At 35.3% G+C, this 17537-nt stretch overlaps 1 protein-coding gene across 6 annotated transcripts in view; it reads right to left on the bottom strand.

Annotated features, from left to right (window-relative positions):
• The window catches only part of LOC150086625 (uncharacterized), a 398253-nt gene that overhangs the window by 176785 nt on the left and 203931 nt on the right, over positions 1 to 17537 (bottom strand). For 5 of the 6 annotated variants that reach the window (XM_090372642.1, XM_090372643.1, XM_090372645.1 and 2 more), the window contains exon 15: positions 856 to 981. The exons of the other annotated variant lie outside the window; for it this stretch is intronic. In XM_090372642.1, the coding sequence (XP_090228768.1) occupies positions 856 to 981 (126 nt within the window). The remainder of the gene's footprint in view (positions 1 to 855; positions 982 to 17537) is intronic. 6 annotated transcript variants of the gene reach the window in all.

Genomic DNA, 17537 nt, shown 5'->3' with positions numbered 1-17537 from the left:
TTAATCAGTTTTTAGAGGATCTCTTAAGTTACGGTTATCTATTGACCACAGAATTTTTAGAGGGTCTTCACGTGATATCTACAGTATTTATAAACCACAGATGAAAGTTGAATTGGCAGTTCTGTCAAATGCATAGTACCACACTGGAAAGATATCTTTTCAATAAGGTAAGCAGTATCCCGCTTTGAAATTGAGCAGGGGTTACTTCTGAGGTCTCGTTATATGGACACTACCTCCCTTGGAAACACTGTATCTCAAAATGGAAGGCATTTCCATCTCAAAATGATTGAAAAAAGGTAATATAATTGAAGTGGGGCATGTTCGTAACACTCGTTATAAAATTATTCATTCTGGAAATGCATTCAGTAACTCTTCATTGGGTGTTTTGTGTGATATAAACGAATGGAGAAAAATGCTTTGTTCATTGGTGAAATGTGTGCCTGTGTGAATCTACAAAATATTGTAAAATACTTGATATATTGTGTGAGTATCCTTTTTGTGAAGTGCTTTATTGGTGAATTTGGGGCAGTCCAGTGAGTTCATGCAGGAAAATTTAATACTGTAAAAAATCATGCAACAAGTATGATACTAAAAGTAATGGTGTATTAGACATTAGATTCTCTTGCAAATGAAAGAACATTCAATAAAACAAAAAAAAAAAAAAAAACAAAGCACAATTAAAAATGACACTGGACAAAAAAAAAAGGCTGGAAATTATCAATGCATGCCGCATAACTGTTACTGAATAAGAACTAAAATTGAATGACTCACACTGTGGCAAGCCAGTGGCTATAAGTTATTGTATTCAAGAGTGTATTCAGTGAGTTTTAAATATTTGCTCTTTCTGTCCCTTACCTCCTGTGAGTGGCGTAGTTTCCGGATATGTGGCCCATCCCGTCACATCCTGGAGTGGGGCAGTGTACCAGTTCTCTGGAGTCTCGGTTTCGCGGGGATGTTTCCGCCGACGTTGGTGACAATGGCCTATGAGAAGAATTTTCGGATGCTAATCATGATAGCAATGTTTTATAAACTGCTGATATTAACAGGACTATAGCCTAGCCTTTTAAGTTTTAAACTGTGAATGTGATGTTACTGTTAATCGTTTGCTAATGAACTATGTCACTAGCACTGAAAAATTAAACTGAATATGAAAGAGCTTTTCTTTTGACATTCAGATTTCTTTAAAAAAATCTTTGTTATTGTATATACAGGAGTCAAACTCGAATATTTCAATAATATGCTCTTGCAACTACAATTTAAAATTTCAGTCTTATTTCTACCAGAAACATTTCACTTAGTTGTTTCTATGCTAACCAAATTAACAATTTATTTTATATTCAGCAGGAGGAAAGTTGAACCATCACTAATCTGCTTTAATTCACAAACTGATGTTTTTAAAACTCAAAGTAAAAAACTGAACAGAAATTGTTTTATAGCAGAGAACGATAAGTAACATTATAACCAATAAGGGATTTTTTTATTACGTTAAAATCAACGACAATAAAGCAACTGAATTTATAGTCTTTCTTCTGAAGAACTATAGACATAGCAACAAATTTTAAGTAGAGCAGAGAGGTTAGAATGGATTTGTTCCTTTTTTTTTTTTTTTTTCCCTTTTCCGTTTAATTAATAGTTTTCCAGTTATACAATTATTGGTTTTCAGGTAATGATTTCGTTACACATTTTGCTAGGTTATTACAGAGCTAATCTCTGTTTTAAGTTATCAACTATTAAAATTTATTTCTAATGAAATTTCTCATATCTTGATGATATGAACACATTATACACCTTCAGTCTAGGGAAGGTCTGATATGTACAGTTAAAAGGAAATAAATGTATAACTGCCAACAAAATCAGATTAAATTTTGTTGCCAGTTATACAATAATTTCATGTATGGGAATTTTTTTTTTTTTAATAAATCCATTAAAATCCACAGCCATTAGCATTTTTAAGGATTGTGAGATGTTAATTATATCACTATAATAGGATAAATATTAGTTCTAACTTTTATAGACCAGTGGTCCATATCTAGTATCTCAAGACCAGATAGAAACCTGTAATGGCAGTTTAACTGTCAATTGCGGCATCTTCAGTGTCAGTTTTAAGGGCTTTACAACTATCTTCATAACTGTGAAAGACAGCAACTAAAAGTCAGTCATACATTTTGAAGCATACAAAAAAAAATTTTTTTTTTAAACATATTCATTAGCTGAAAAATTGTGACTATCTAGAATTTTGATGGCATAATAAGAATTAGGTACTGAATTGGATAAGCACTCTTCAGTCCCTGAATGTGCCTTTCATGGAATATAACAACAGCTGTGCTACACCATTATACTACCACTATAGTGGCTATATCACTTGTCATTTAGAAAGTGTGGTTTTAATTTCTACTTGGTTTGGTGGAGGAGTAGTGTTTTTCATCCTAAAAATGTGCAATACAACCTTTAAGTCCTTAGTATATTATAAAAAACTCAGTCCAACACTGAAGATGTAACTGTGTTGGTCTATACTTGTCAGTTTTGTGACCAATATGCATGAACCTCTTGCAAATAGCCAAAGAACATGTCCTTCCAACAGCTCATGAATATATCATACTGACATAATGGAGCTCTGCCTCACAGGACTCTTTTAGTTGAGCATAGCAGGACTTCCTAGATCATTTTACCTAATGTCAATGAACTTTTCCACTCTAGTGTTTCTTAAAAATACTAGTAATACTGAACTTAACTGCAGTCCTAAAACCCAACCCTCATCTCCCATGTAAAAATGGGCTTCACCCAAACTGATCTGTAATAAAACAGAATACTAAATAAGCAGGTTTTGCTTCTTGAAATAGCTTTAACTTGTAGCCTTTCTTTGGTACATATCATTATTATCCATCAGATGCCTTTTTCCTCTGTATCTGTTAATTCCATACAACTTTAAAATCTACCTTACCATGGAATACTGTTCCCAGGTCAAAAAAGTTTCTCCAAAATTGCTTAAACGTTTTCATTCTGTTCATATTAATTACTGACCTCTCTTTCATCCCGTGTCATAGAACTTTCAGTTTCTGTAGCAAAGGCTACAGAAACTGAAAGTTCAACAGCCAATGAACAATGTCATTGAAAAAATCTGTAGCAAAGGCTACAGATTTTTTCAATGACATTGTTCTTCAAAAAAAGATCCATAGATATGATCATGTAAGATGATACATCAGATATTGACACTGTGACACATTTTCCAGTATATATGACATGGATTTTTCAAACCCCACATAATGTTGTTTGTTTATGCTTCGGCATAACCACCAGGTCAGTGGAGTTTACAATAAATCAATCAATACAACTGTTAATCGTATTTAGCAGTCACGGGCTTGAACCCTGGTCCATTCAAAGAGCATGTGCTACGGCACTGGTGCTCTTGGCCATGCCATAACTATGGACATTCATGGTGCCAAGTTTCCATAACTATGGAAGCTTTCCCATGGAAAGTTTCTTCATTGGGGCAGAGAAATCTTTAAAAAACATCCTCTATTCTGTTTATTGTCATCTCTAAAAATCATTGGCATAATTCATAACCCAACTGTGATTGACTCTCTTTATCTCTATCTTATCTACTTTATTATTTATCTTCCAGATGATCAATTTTGTACATGCTTTTTCAGTTGATATTTCCAAAGGTATCTTTCCGAATTGCTGTTTATAATTCAAACACTCTTTTCCTAAACAGAATGAATGTTGCAGCTAGCCTTTCACACGTGTAGTTTAAGCTGAATGAACTAACTCATTTTCTTTATTCTTTATTTTTACTTAGGTGCAGTGGAGGTCTTCTACATGTATTTTGTAAAAATTATTTTCAAATATTTAAGTCCAATGTTAGCCAAGTTGCAAATTCTGCAACTATTTATATTAAAGTTGAACATAAGCACTAGTGGTGAGCTGAATGGTTGTTGCCTTGTGTTTTCTACTTATGAATTAATCAACTAAAGTTTCCAGCTTGATATTTTTTGAGGTTCATGTGTGTGTTTATAATGGCCACACTGTTCAGCTTTTTGCTGTGCTATTGTCAATTGTAATTAATTTTTCAAATATTCAAATCAAATAAAAAAAGTCTTTCAGCAGCAGAAGGTATTATTAGCCATATGGTGCAAGGAAGCCTGAGGAAAATTTCTAAGTTACCCTGAGAGAGAGACAGAGAGAGAGAGAAAACATGAGTTAGAAGTAGAAGGGAATTACTAAGAAAGAGAAGAAGGATGATATCCAGCTCAGGACCCTGGATGTGCCAAGCCTATACTCACCAGATGTGAGCCCCTGGGGTAAAATAGTCTGGTAAGCATTGCCATTTCAGAAATATTTTTTTCCATTTTCATTAAGTTTACCAGATCTTCAAAATTATGGACCCCCAAATTTTTGTTTTTTGAAAAATCCATTAACATCTCTATAGGACTTTAGTCTTTTCTCATTAAAATCTCCTTTACACACAATTACAAATGGCAAAAGAATAGCCTGATTATCCTAAGATGAAATTTTACATTCTGTTTATGTATTTGCTTGGTTTCATTTTTTTTTTTTTTTTTTTTTTAGTTAACACATAAAACAACAGTATCTTCTGTCAGTTCAAAATATATTTTTTGATAGGAGATTTTGGAAGTTTTAAATTGAGATTCAAGGGATGTAATTTTTCAGGAACCCTCAAACAATTCCAGTTGTTGAGGACCAAGGTTTCTACTTTTCTTCTGATAACCGTTAGCCATTTGTCTTCAAGTCTTTCATGAAAATGTTTCTGTGAATTCACTGAAATGATAAATTTTTCTCTTGAAGTGAAGAGTTTATAATTTCACTGTCTCAAAATATGAGCGAAAAAGTAACCAAATAAAAATACAAATGAAAAAAGTTCGTATAAACCAAAAACCATCAGCATTTGTTTCTCTGTCAGTTTTCTTTATTTTAGAAATTTCTTCCCATTAATTTGAGGAGAGAGCCATGGACAAATCCAGTAATTTCTTTCGTACATTTTTGTGTAATTTATTTTGTAATCTAAACTTGTGATGTGCAAGGCACATCACAAATTTAGAGCAAACAAGGTTTAGGTAACAAAGTTCTGGGCCCTACTTCAGAAAATCAAGCTTGAACCCCAGTAAAAATCCCTGAAATAGCCGCAGCATAAAGCATAATGAAAGCACTGGTCTTGGCAGTCTGAAATTTTTCAAATCAAATATAGCCGGCATATCTGTATTAGGTTGAACAAAGTTTCTGGTGTAGTGTGTGAAGTATGAAAAATCTCATAAACTATTTAATCTCAAGATTCACAAACCTAAAGCCTAGAGAAACGTGTTTCATGTGGCTAAAATGTTTGTTTCATCAATCATAATTGCATAATACATACTGTCTTTTATTTACTGAATTATTTTTTCATGAACACGAGATGTTATATCAATCACCTCACTAATATTATCATGGGACAAAAATTTTTGTAAGAAACACTATAAAATGTCCTTGTCTCTGAGCAATCTTTTGGATTTTTTTTAGATTTTTTTTGGCTGATGCTACATAAGCTCATACGCTTGCTTTCTTTCATCACATGCCACGATTAATATTAATATTCGGGGAATTTTTTGGCTGGTGCAGCATAAGCCTCAGGCTTCCTTGCACCGTATGGTTAATAATAATAATAATAATAATCTTCAGTTGATTTTCTCTATGGCATTTAGATTTTTCATGTTGATTAAATTTCTCTAAAGCCATTTCTATATGTCAGATTGTCAAAAGAAAGCAGTCTATAATTTTGTTGGAAATGTTATTAACTTTAGTTCATAAGCTGTTTTTTCAAAAAACAGCTTATGAACTTAAAAATTTACAGAAAGCTGTATTCGCTCACCTCATCATAAATTAACCAGGCTACTTTTTTCTTTTGTTTTTTCAGTCATCTCAAAATTAGCAGCTTTTTTGGCAGTTTCAGGTCCTTCAGATGACTGTTTTCCCCTCTTTACATCAGGTCATGATCAATTTGTGTTAGAACAAGGTGTGGATCGAGATGGTACTCTTATGAATAAATTATTGAATAAATTTTTCCATAGTTTAAGGATTGATCAGTGCATGCAGTAGGGTAAACAGCACCTGGGGCAAAGTTCTATTGTGGCCCTAATTCCACTTTATAAAAAAAAAAAAAAAACTTGTGGTCTATTAGAACACAAAGTAAATATTTTGCAAGAGTAAATATTTAGGTTTTTTATTTTAAAATGGGTTTTAAATAAAAATAACTACGTTAGGGAAATATATATTCGACAGTAAAAACAACTTTTAATTAAATAAATTAGAATTATTTGACAATAAATATATTTAGCTGTAAAATTAACAATAAACAAAACATTATACACACATTTTAAAAACTAAATAAAATTTGCTTTTTTGAGTTTTTTGGCCCAGCAATATGCATCGCGGCAGATATTAGATTAAGTTTAATAGCAGTTTCATTTTAATTAACATCACCAATGATGAGAACCTCTTATCTGTCATTAGGGGCCAAAGGTATGTCTTAATTAGTTTCAATTTTGAGAAACTTCTTTCAGTACTGGCAACCATTTCTGGTAAGGCCAGTAAAATATGCACTGCCACCTATATTCAGGAAGGTATCATTCATATTTTATCATGAATGAATTGAAGTAATTCTTTCTTTAGTAGGCAGAACAAAATGATTTTTTTAAAAAATATTTACTACATTAAACAAAATGTAGTATCATGCAGTACTAGAATTAGAAGTTTGAAATTCATTAATTGATTTGCTAGGCATTATATTTTATGCCTAATATTAGTGTTCCCATGAATCAACTCAAACACCTTCTTTTGTTCAAGCTTTTACGTTGTCACTGTGACTTTGCTGTTGAGTACCATTTAATATATAACAATTTTATTATAAAATATTGAGGTTCACAGCACCCCCAATCACATAAGTTTCTGGAACAGTTGTCCCTGTTGCCCCAATCTAATGCCTGCCCTTAATCTATGACACAAACTGTTCAGCACCTACATGAAATTAGATACAGTTAAATTACAGCTGATGCTATATAAGCTTGCTTTCTTGCATCATGTGCCTTTGTTAATGCTATTACTGAAACTCTGTGACAAAACAGATAAACCTGTCTAGGCAAATAATAAGTTCACTAGCTGACACAGTAACTTACCTGGGTGTACAAATGAGTCAACTTAGTAAAATAGCCTGATATAGCCAAGTGGTCAGAAGCAAGAGTGCAGTAACACATGCTCTTTTAGTGGACCATGGTTCAAGCTCATGACTGCTAAATACTATTAACGATTGTATTTATGATTTATCGTAAACTCCTCTGACTTGGTTGTCATGCCAGAATATAAACAAGAACAAAATAACCCTGTCAACAGAGGAATCAAAAATGGCAAAGCCAGCATTTCATTTGCAAAGAATTCCAGCACAAATATTTGGTATCAGCTCTTATCAGTTGGGGTCTTTGAGTCCATGCTGACAGAGGGAAAAAAAAGTGTAGGGCATTCTGGATGAAGGTAAACAACAATTTAAAATAAGAACATTTGTGAAGTGTGCAAGAATGATATTTTTTATGAAATGTGAATACTGTAATACTTTTTGCTCTCATTATAACTCATGGCTCAATAATTTCTTTTTCAATATTTGATTAGCACAAATTTTTTTTTTTGTTAAAATATTCAAAGCATCTCCAATGCCAGTGTCTGCTGCCTACAAATTAGGTGATGACACTACTCTTAACTCAGTGATGACATAGCCTGTTCAGCAACCACTCTTTAAAGGGAGTAGTTAGAAAAGTATATTGTTCAGTTATTAGTAATTCACATTATGATTGCCAATGTATTAATATCTGAAAGAACTACTGCACCTGCTTGAATGTTTGTGCTAGAGAGTTAGGCTGCCATATTCAAGTGGTCAGGTATGTGGGTACATAAGTACACGTACCTTGAGTGAACGGGTTCAAGCCCGTGACTGTTAAATACAGTGCTGTTTATTGTATTCTGTCTATCTTGTGAACTCCTCTGATCGTTTGGTCATCCCAGAGTATAAACAGAAAATTTATTTATTTATTTTAAAAACTTGAGAATTTTCCAGTCAGATGTAATCAGATGGCTGAATGTTGTACACAGGTGTTGGTGTTGGTATCAGAAGACCTGAATGAGGACAGATATCTTTGAATGCTGACACAAAAACACAGGTTATTGGACCATCTGAACTACTTGAACCTCATGGTCATCACAGAAATGTGTCTACTTCTATACAAAGATTGTACAGGGATTGTAGGGCTGCCGCGAGTGGATCGGCACCACCTATGGGCAGCAATTCAGGAGGGTGCTAAACATTTTTTTTCTGATTGATTAATGTTTATCAGTATTCAACATTTAGGGTGGCAAATTTTATTTCACCTACTAGTGGTACATAAGGTCACAGCACTACTGCCTCTGTGTAAGAGAGAGATCATAGTATTCTTCTTGCTCTATGTCACAGGAGAGAGAGAGAGTGAGTGTGTGTGCCTGAATTGGCAAGATGCACAATCATTTTGAGGGAGCCAAGGAAGGACATGATATTTTACGAATAATAACTGAAAGGGATGCCTATGGAGGGGAGCATTGTGCTGGTTTGATCAGGCATCTTTTTTTGGAAGTATATGTTTTCATGATACATGGTAACTGCACAAAGGTGTTGTGATGATATCCTGGAGTTCCTATGGGTTCTTATATACCTACAAAAGTTATGTAGGTACAGTTGCAGAAATTTCATCTTACAGGACTATTTAATGTCCAATCATGTCAGGTTGATTGACTGTTATCTGAGGCGATACCGTTATCTGTTTGGTGCTGCTAGCATAATCTCCTCTCCCCAATCCTATAGATCACTTCTCAGCCCAAAATGTATTGCAGACACATGTGTGCTAGTCTGCCTTCTTAGAGCTAAGACAGGCTGATAAATAAGGCATAAAATAAAAGTTTCAAAAACCAGTGAATGAGAAACATCTCTATAGCTCATGCTTGGGATAGTTTTTGGAGATGTATTCCATACCTAAAACTTTTAAGAATTTTTCATAAAAATTTAAGAAAAAAAGTCTTTTTACAGATTGTTTTCTTTTTTTAACAAATTTCAATGAAGCTCATATTACATTTTTCAATTATCTATTTTTGTTGTTTTTCCAATACAAGAGTTTCCAAACACTGAAGTTATGATTGATATAATTATGCTTATAAATAATACAGTAAAATAAATAAATTCACAGATTACATGCAATATATTCATATTTTTCAACAGTAAACAGTTTGAAGGAAACTTTAGAATGTTGTAAAAAGAGTAATTTAACTTGAACAAAATCCAGATATAACCTTGCTTACAGACAAATTTCTAGTTTAATCAAACTAAAGCTGAAATCAGCAATTATGTATTCAATAGTAAACAGTTTGAAGGAAACTTTAGAATGTTGTGAAAAGAATAATTTAACTTGAACAAAAACCAGATATAACCTTGCTTACAGACAAATTTCTAGTTATCAAACTAAAGCTGAAATCAGTAATTATGTATGCCTGGCACAAGTGATTGTCTGTTCCACTTTTAAAAAATAATGATACCACACTGCACTGTTTAACCAAAGTTTATGCTTTTTTTTTTTTTTTTTTTTATGAAAACCCAAAACACAAAAGTCATTAGAACCTACATTACTTAGCGCTGTGCATGGGTTGAGACTTCAATTTCTGTAGATTGCAATTTTCAAGAAATACATGTAAAGGGAGATTGTTTGAGAAAATAAGTTGAAAGGATAAATGAGGAAGAAGAAAAATTGATTCTGTCATTTTGAGAAAATAGATTGTTTGAGAAAATAGAAGTTGAAAGGATAAATGAGGAAGAAGAAAAATTGATTCTGTCATTTTGAGGTTGGACAGTAAGTGGATGTTCACTGGTTCGGCATTTGTTTGGACTGATTTGGAAGAGAGAGAGAGAGAGAGAGAGAGAGGGAGGGAGGGAGGGAGGGAGAATTACAGAAACCAATTCAAAAGAACAGCACCCATATCTATGGAAAAGGCATGCAATAGAACAGAACATATATGGGACAGGGAGTGGAGAGACTGTAAGATGGACCATTAATTAACCTAACTACTCTCTGTTGAATGGAGTCTAGAATCCTGAGAGAGGTTATGGGGACACCACTCTAGATGTGGGAACAGTATTCCATGGTAGGATGGATTTGAGATTTGTACAGAGTGAACAGCTGTTTTGAAGAAAAGTAACACTGAGAGCAAAAGAGAAAACCAAGTTTTTCAGATGCAGGGAGCAATATGGCTTTGATGAAATATCTCCATCTCTGCCGAAAAAGGTCCTTAGTTCAATTCTTATGCCACTGAAGTATATATTCAATCTCTCCTTTCAATCTGGTAAATTCCCTTCTCAATTCAAAAAAGCAATAATCATTCCTGTTCCAAAGGGAAACCGTTGTAACTCCATCAACAACTTTCGACTAATAGCTCTACTCTCAGTTTTTGCAAAATTACTCGAAAAAATTCTTCATAGCAGACTCATGGGTTTTCTTGAAGAAAATCAGCTCATCCATCAAAAACAGTATGCTTATCGCTCTAAAAGATCCACTGATCTTGCAATTGTTGACTTCTGCTCAAGGATCATTGATAGCCTTGAAAAGGGTCACTATGCTATAACACTGTTTCTTGACTTATCTAAAGCTTTTGATTGCATAAACCATCCTTGAAAACTACCTTACCAATCGGCCGTTTGTCGTAAGAACAAATCAATCATACTCTGACATCTGTTATTTCTCCAGGGGAGTACCTCAAGGCTCACTTCTTGGACCTCACATACAGAGAGAAATACATCAATAAATTTCTCTCTCTTCTTCCATCTTCTCACCTAGTAGTGTATGCCGATGATACTTCCATCCTAATCACAGATAAAGACCCTAATGATCAAAATCTCTGCCTTGCTTTCCGTGATGCAAATTGGCTTCAAAAGAATCAGCTTATACTGAATCCAGAAAAATCAAAATATATGGTGTTTAGAACGAAAAACAAACCACTAAATATTGATTTAGACGTAACATACAAAGAAAAACAACTTGAAAGGGTGAATGAAACCAAGTTTTTCGGAATGTGGCTAGATGATAAGCTAAGTTGGGCAAAACAAATGATAACCCTACGAAAGAAAACGTTCACTAGTGGGAATACTCGCCAGGGCCTCTGCCTGGGTGTCTTCTTCTCTTCTCAGACAAGTATTCCTTTCTTTAATTCAGCCGCACCTCACCTATGGAATCATCTCATGGGGTACCACCAGCCAAGAAAACCTTGAGAGAATCAACTTCATTCTCAATCGATGCGTTCGTTCAAGTTTGGGCCTTCCCTAGAACGCATTGGTTAGTTCGAGATACAAGGAAGTGAGACTCCTAAACATCTACCAGCTATTGCAGAAAGCCGAGGCGATCCTTGTTTACAATGCTATGAAGACAGCAGACTTTCCCCCTCTCTTCAGATCCTTTTCCATAACCATAGACGAAGAAGAAATATCATACAATCTAAGAAATGAAGCCAACCTGAAGATTCCGCTTTTCAGAAAAGCCATAGGTCAGAAAAGCATAAAATACAGAGGTGCTAAAACCTGGAACAAACTTCCTGCAAAAATCAAAAATGTCACTTCACTAAATCAATTCAAGAAACTACTAATCGAACACATCACCAGGGATGTTTGATTCAAATTACCTTCCACTCAACTCCTGGATTTTAAAAACACCAACATGGAAATAATGTACAAATGTTAAAGGAGGCAGTTGGCAAATAGTTTGTAAATTTCTGTGCATGTATCTCATCATTTTTCTTTTCTCTCCTCATTTAATTGTAAAAATGTTCACAATGATGTTATAAGTAGTGATGCTTTTTGAAGTCTTCTGTAAAGAAATGTACAAAAAAACTCCAATTTATTTATGTCTTTCCTGTTGAACATTACCTGTAAAATTTCAGAACTGTACATTTTTCAATTGTATATTTGTATATTCATAATTTTTAAGGGAACACCTCCCAAAAAAGCCATTGGCTTATGTGTTCTCCCTCCCTTTTTGCTGTTATCTCCCAAAAAAAAATATTTGTGACATGCTCAATTCAAGAGAGATGAGATTAGAAGCCAGAGTAATCCCTAATTGAGATGTGATCTTATTCAGACTGATTTAGAAGAGAGAGTGTCATTGAAGATAAGCATAAGAGCAGAAGAATCCTTTTTGCAAGATATTTTTATTTTATTTTATTTTTTTTTTTTATGAAAACCCCAAACACGAAAGGTATTAAAACCTATAGTACTTAGTACCGTGCATGGGTTGAAGGAGAAGTATGGGGGGAGGGGGGTGCCGGAAACTTTGCTCTAGAGACTAAACATGGGTTTCACCACTTCAAGCCTCCAATAAGCAAAGTGGTGGTATTTCACCGGTTGATGAAAGTCATCTCCCACCTTAAAAATACAACAGGACTGAGTTTTAGAAGGATTGAATTAACTAACTGATCTTTGCCCCTACAGAATTAGTATTAGCAGAGGCATGCAATGCAAGAAAGCAAGATTATACAGCATCAGCCAAAAAAAAAAAAAAAAAATCCCATTTCACCCATCCACTTGCTTCAAGAGCTTGTCCAGTTCTTCCTTGAATTTATTTAAGCTATCAACTTCTACAATGACAGATGGAAATTTGTTCCAGCAATCAACCAGCCGCTTGTTAAAGGTAAATTTCCACACATCTATTCTACAACTGTCTTTCCTCAATTTGAATTTATGTCCCCTCAGGTACATAATCTGAGCAAGATGAAGAATCCCATCAGCAATGAGCCTGCCAAACCATTCAAGGCCTTATACACCTCAATCAGATCACCTTGCAGGTGCCTAGTTTCCAGATGCTACAATTTGCAAAACTTGTTTTTCTTGGTAAGAGCACCCCTTTGTTACCCTCACCAATTTTATTGCTCTTCTTTGTACTCATTCTAGCAACTCTACATCCTTCCTAAAATGAGGCCTCTAGACCTGTATGCAGCACTGAAGGTGGGCCCTGATCATTGTCTTATACAAAGGGATAATCATCTCCTTAAGCAAAGTTTCTGTATCTCATTGACAAGACCCCATGACTTGCTCTGGCAGCCTGTCTGCACTGCTCAAAAAACTTCATATCTGACTGCAAAATTATCCCCATGTCTTTTTCATTCTCCACTACTCTGAGCGTAGTTACTGCACAGTTGCTACATTACTCTGGGTTTACTACTACCCATATGCAGTACTTCACATTTCTCAATGTTAAACTTCAGTTGCCACTTCTCGGCCTCATATATTAACAGGAGCCTCATAAATTAATAGAAAATAATGAATTGAATTCAACCCACAATATTTACACTTATTCAAAAAGAAAACAGAAGAAGAAATGGAAAAACAGGAAAAGAAAATATTCTAGATAACTGGAAGAGCAGCCCACATACAACCCCTCTCCAGAACCCAGGACCAGCTTGCACAACAACCATACATGGTTGGGGTATAAGAGCAAAGTTCACTCCAAGGTTTTCCACTCTAACAAGAACTACTGGATCCAGGATAGTAAAATTTGGCATATTTCTATTGGTTAAGAGACTTAATCCCTCACCCATAAATTAACTGCTGGCAGCATTGGCAAGCAGAAGTCTGTCAGCAGGTAAGAATTTAATTAATTTTTTTTTATATATGTTTATCCATATGTATTTATTTAATTTAAACTCTGGTTTCTATTCTAAAATATAACCTAAAATACTTTAGACTTAAAATTCACAATTAATAATTATTGTAATATAATTCAAATTGTAACCCTTTCTATTTTACTACCGCTAAAAGTATGGTGTGATGATTGGCATCATGCCTGAAACGTGATATACCATCACCTGAAATACCATCAGGACCTGGGGCTTTCTTGGCATCAAGATTGTTCAAAATTCTTTTGACATCCTTTTGTGGTGAAAGACTACAGGAGGCACTAAGTGAGTGTACTGGAAATGGAGGAGGTGGCTTACCAAGATGATCAAAACAAGAGTTAGAAGAATAGTAGGATACTAGCAAGTTGGGTTTATCTTTAGCTGAGATGGCAACAGAACCATCGGGTTTCAATAGAGGTGGAGTACAGATGGCAAAAGTTACAGCCAATAGCTTTGGGAAGAGACCAGAATGCTTGACTATCATTTGGACAAGAAGCAAGTTTTCTGCTCTTAACCTGTTCAAAATCTAGTTTGGACTGATTAATAACTGCTCTACAATTTTAGCAAGCTTTTGGTGTAGGCAGAAAATGAACCTGGAGATTTGGATACAAGCCAATTGTGATATGCAACATTCTTATCTTGTACAGCCTTAGCACATTTATTGGAAAAATCAAGTGAAAGGACAAGATTTTAAGGCAGAGTGTGGAATAAAGTATTTCATCCCTACAAGAATAATTTTACTGACACATGATCTGGGCTAACATTGACATCAGAAAATTTGAAACAGTAATCCAACCAAGGAAAAGAAGAAAATAAATCTTGCAGATCATCCCATTTTGCATTCTTGTGATGCCAAACAACATGAGGTTGAGAATGGCCACAAGAGAAAGGCTCCACAGGAGAAGAGCATCACCAAGTTGTAATCTGAGGTGCCCTCAGGACCACTCACCTTGACCATGTACTTGGAAAGGTTGTTTGTGAGAAAAAGATTGAGTGTTGGCTGTGTGGTTAGGATTGTCAGGTATTCTGGTAAGTAAATGAACAATCTGTGTGAGGTCATTAAATGGAAGCCAGCTGGAGTTGTGAATGTTAAAATCACCAAGAAAAATTATCTCACTGTTAGGATAGTTGACTGAAGAAAGTTAAGTTTCAAAGAAAAGAAGTCAGAGAGTTAGTTCCAGTGATTAGTGGAGTTTAGTGAATGATAGAGGCAACAGATGAATTAGGCAGAATGGGGTGGAGAGAGATTTAGCCAGAGAAGATCAAAAATAGGAGATTCTAAATTACTAATTTTCTGACAGGAAATATCAGAGTGGACACATGCACAAGCACCAACTTTGAAGCAAAAGAAATCACAATGAATAATTAAGACAACTGAGATGAGCAGTGGTTGAATCAACTGATGACTAGGATACTGTTATAAAAAGTAAGTGGAAATGGACATCCCTGAGATTTTAATTGAGACCACATATGTTTGTGAAATGACTAAGGAAGTTTTTGGAGATTTAGATCTTTTCACAGATAAGTTTGTTCTATTAGTTTGACTATCCACGATGTATTCATGATATATTTGACTATTCGTGATGTAAGAAAAGGTGGGGAGGACATGTATGAAGTAATGAAATTTTTGGATATGGTGTGCACACAGCAAGAAAATATACCTTGCTCCTTGGCATAACATGGCCTTGATGATTCTCCCTGCATACACACTGCTCACTCTCCCTTCAGTCATTATTTGGCAAAGTAGCAGCAGCAAGATTATACACTAGCTGATCTGGATGCCTCCTAGAGAGTTACCTACAGGTTCAGTCCGGTGGGCTATCTAGTGGCCAGCCTGCGAACACTGTTTTAGAGCCATACCCTCAAAATGTAAGGACTTGATTACAGACTAGTTTATGTCTAGCATAGGGTTCTGTATCACCTGATAATTTATATGTATCCCATGCATTTTTCTTCTCTGCCACAAGTCTCACAAATTCATCTGACATCCATTTGAGTCTAAGCATATTTTTTTAGTTGGTATGACATTTTTATTATGGTATTTTTTAGTTGGTATGAAAAGCCTAGAAGCTTCTACAGTTACTTCCCTGAATGCTTCTCATTTAGAATTTGCTGTTGGTAACATCATCAGTTGGCCCCCACTGCACAGAATTGAAAAACTGTCTGAGACCACTGTAATCACCCTTACAAAAGCAAAAGCCCTTCCCTTTACCCCTGATGGTAATGTCTTTAAGTAAATACCACATCAATACACTGTGCTCAGTGCTCCCCAGTGGGTCTTTTACATGTATATTCTTAATGCATAAAGAATCACTGCATAATCAGAACAAGAGTATAGCTTCCTCTTGTTGCATTGCTAACATGCTGCTCCAGAAATGTGTGGGTGACCAATCCACAAGTTCCAGTTAATAGTTGGAAAGTTAAAATCTACATTATTAGACATTCTAATTTGCTGGTCTACTCTATTTCTCTGTATAGTTTGTTATACTTATCACAGGTTGTTAAGGACTATAGCACACTTACTCATTTTCATTTTCTCAGTGCTTATGTCACACTAAACTGACTCAATGTTGCACTGGCCACCCCTATCGACTGGATGCACTGTCAGAGATTTAATATGCTTCTTAACTAAGAGCATAACCCCTCCATTTCTTGTCCTGTCTGTCCACATTGTACTCCCCATATTCAAATTCTGCATCCCTTATGTTTGAGTGATATGACATCTATGATATCTCTTCAATGTCTGCAATTGATGATTAATCAGTACTTCAATTTTATCAAATGTATTTATTATGCTCCTAGCACCAGTGTACACGCACCTGTTCTTTCTCTTAGTTACCCTAATACAGCCCATGTATTTACTTGTTCCATGGCTGACCGGACTAGCCGGGTGGGTAAAGTGCCTGCCTGGCAATCCAAAGGTCGCGGGTTCGATTCCCACCTCGGGCTTGGATCAAAGTACTGCAAAAACCTTGGGAGGTGTATTATGGCCACAGAAGCCTATGCGCCAACAACTACCAAAAAAAAAAAAAAAAAAAACTTGTTCCATGATGACCCAGAGCAGGGCTTGAAATGCCTGACAACTTGCTCTGCAGACTGCTTCTTGTTCCAATAGAAGCAGTGTAAGAATCACTTTAACTTCTGCTTGCAGCTCTAGTTAATCTATTAGTCTGTGTATCCCCCAATGTTAGCAGTTTTCTGACCCGCCTAACACTGCATTGATGGCATCAGCAAATATTCTTGCACCCCTTCTATTTAAGTGTATCCCATCCCTGTAAAAAGAGTCTCCCCTGTAAACAAGCACAGACCACACCAGGAAACATTTTATCCCATGAGCCTTGCACAGTCTCTCTAGGGCCAAATTAGTTGACAAGGCTCTTAACATGTATCCCTCCATTGTGTACGGACCAGTGTATATGCAGACACCTTCAAATTTAATCCTCAGTCATGAATTTTTGCCAACATTGCCCTGTAATTATTATTATCTATCTATACATTAAAGTTTTCCTCCTAGTGATATTTATTCATGCCAATGGGAGAAGAGAGCGGGGCAATTATGTCACTACAAATGTGGAGGTAAATAATTACATTGTTGTCTTCCATTGAAAGACAACTGCCTCGTGCATGTGCTTCACTGTCTAATACATGACCATGCCTGGCATCATTTGATGTTCCATTGCAAAGTCAGCTGATGAAGGGACCCGATATAGTTTGTATATTTGTAAATAGTTTAGTATTTTGTAAATATTTTAAATATTTGTACAGTTTGTAAATATTTTAGTTCTGGTCTTTCGGATGCAACAATATTCCTCATGCATTAT

This window comes from Mastigoproctus giganteus, chromosome 4 (genome assembly GCF_048544385.1).
Source record: "Mastigoproctus giganteus isolate SK-2022 chromosome 4, ASM4854438v1, whole genome shotgun sequence".
In the NCBI taxonomy this organism is placed as follows: domain Eukaryota; kingdom Metazoa; phylum Arthropoda; class Arachnida; order Uropygi; family Thelyphonidae; genus Mastigoproctus; species Mastigoproctus giganteus.
This window is presented reverse-complemented; position numbering and strand designations above follow the sequence as displayed.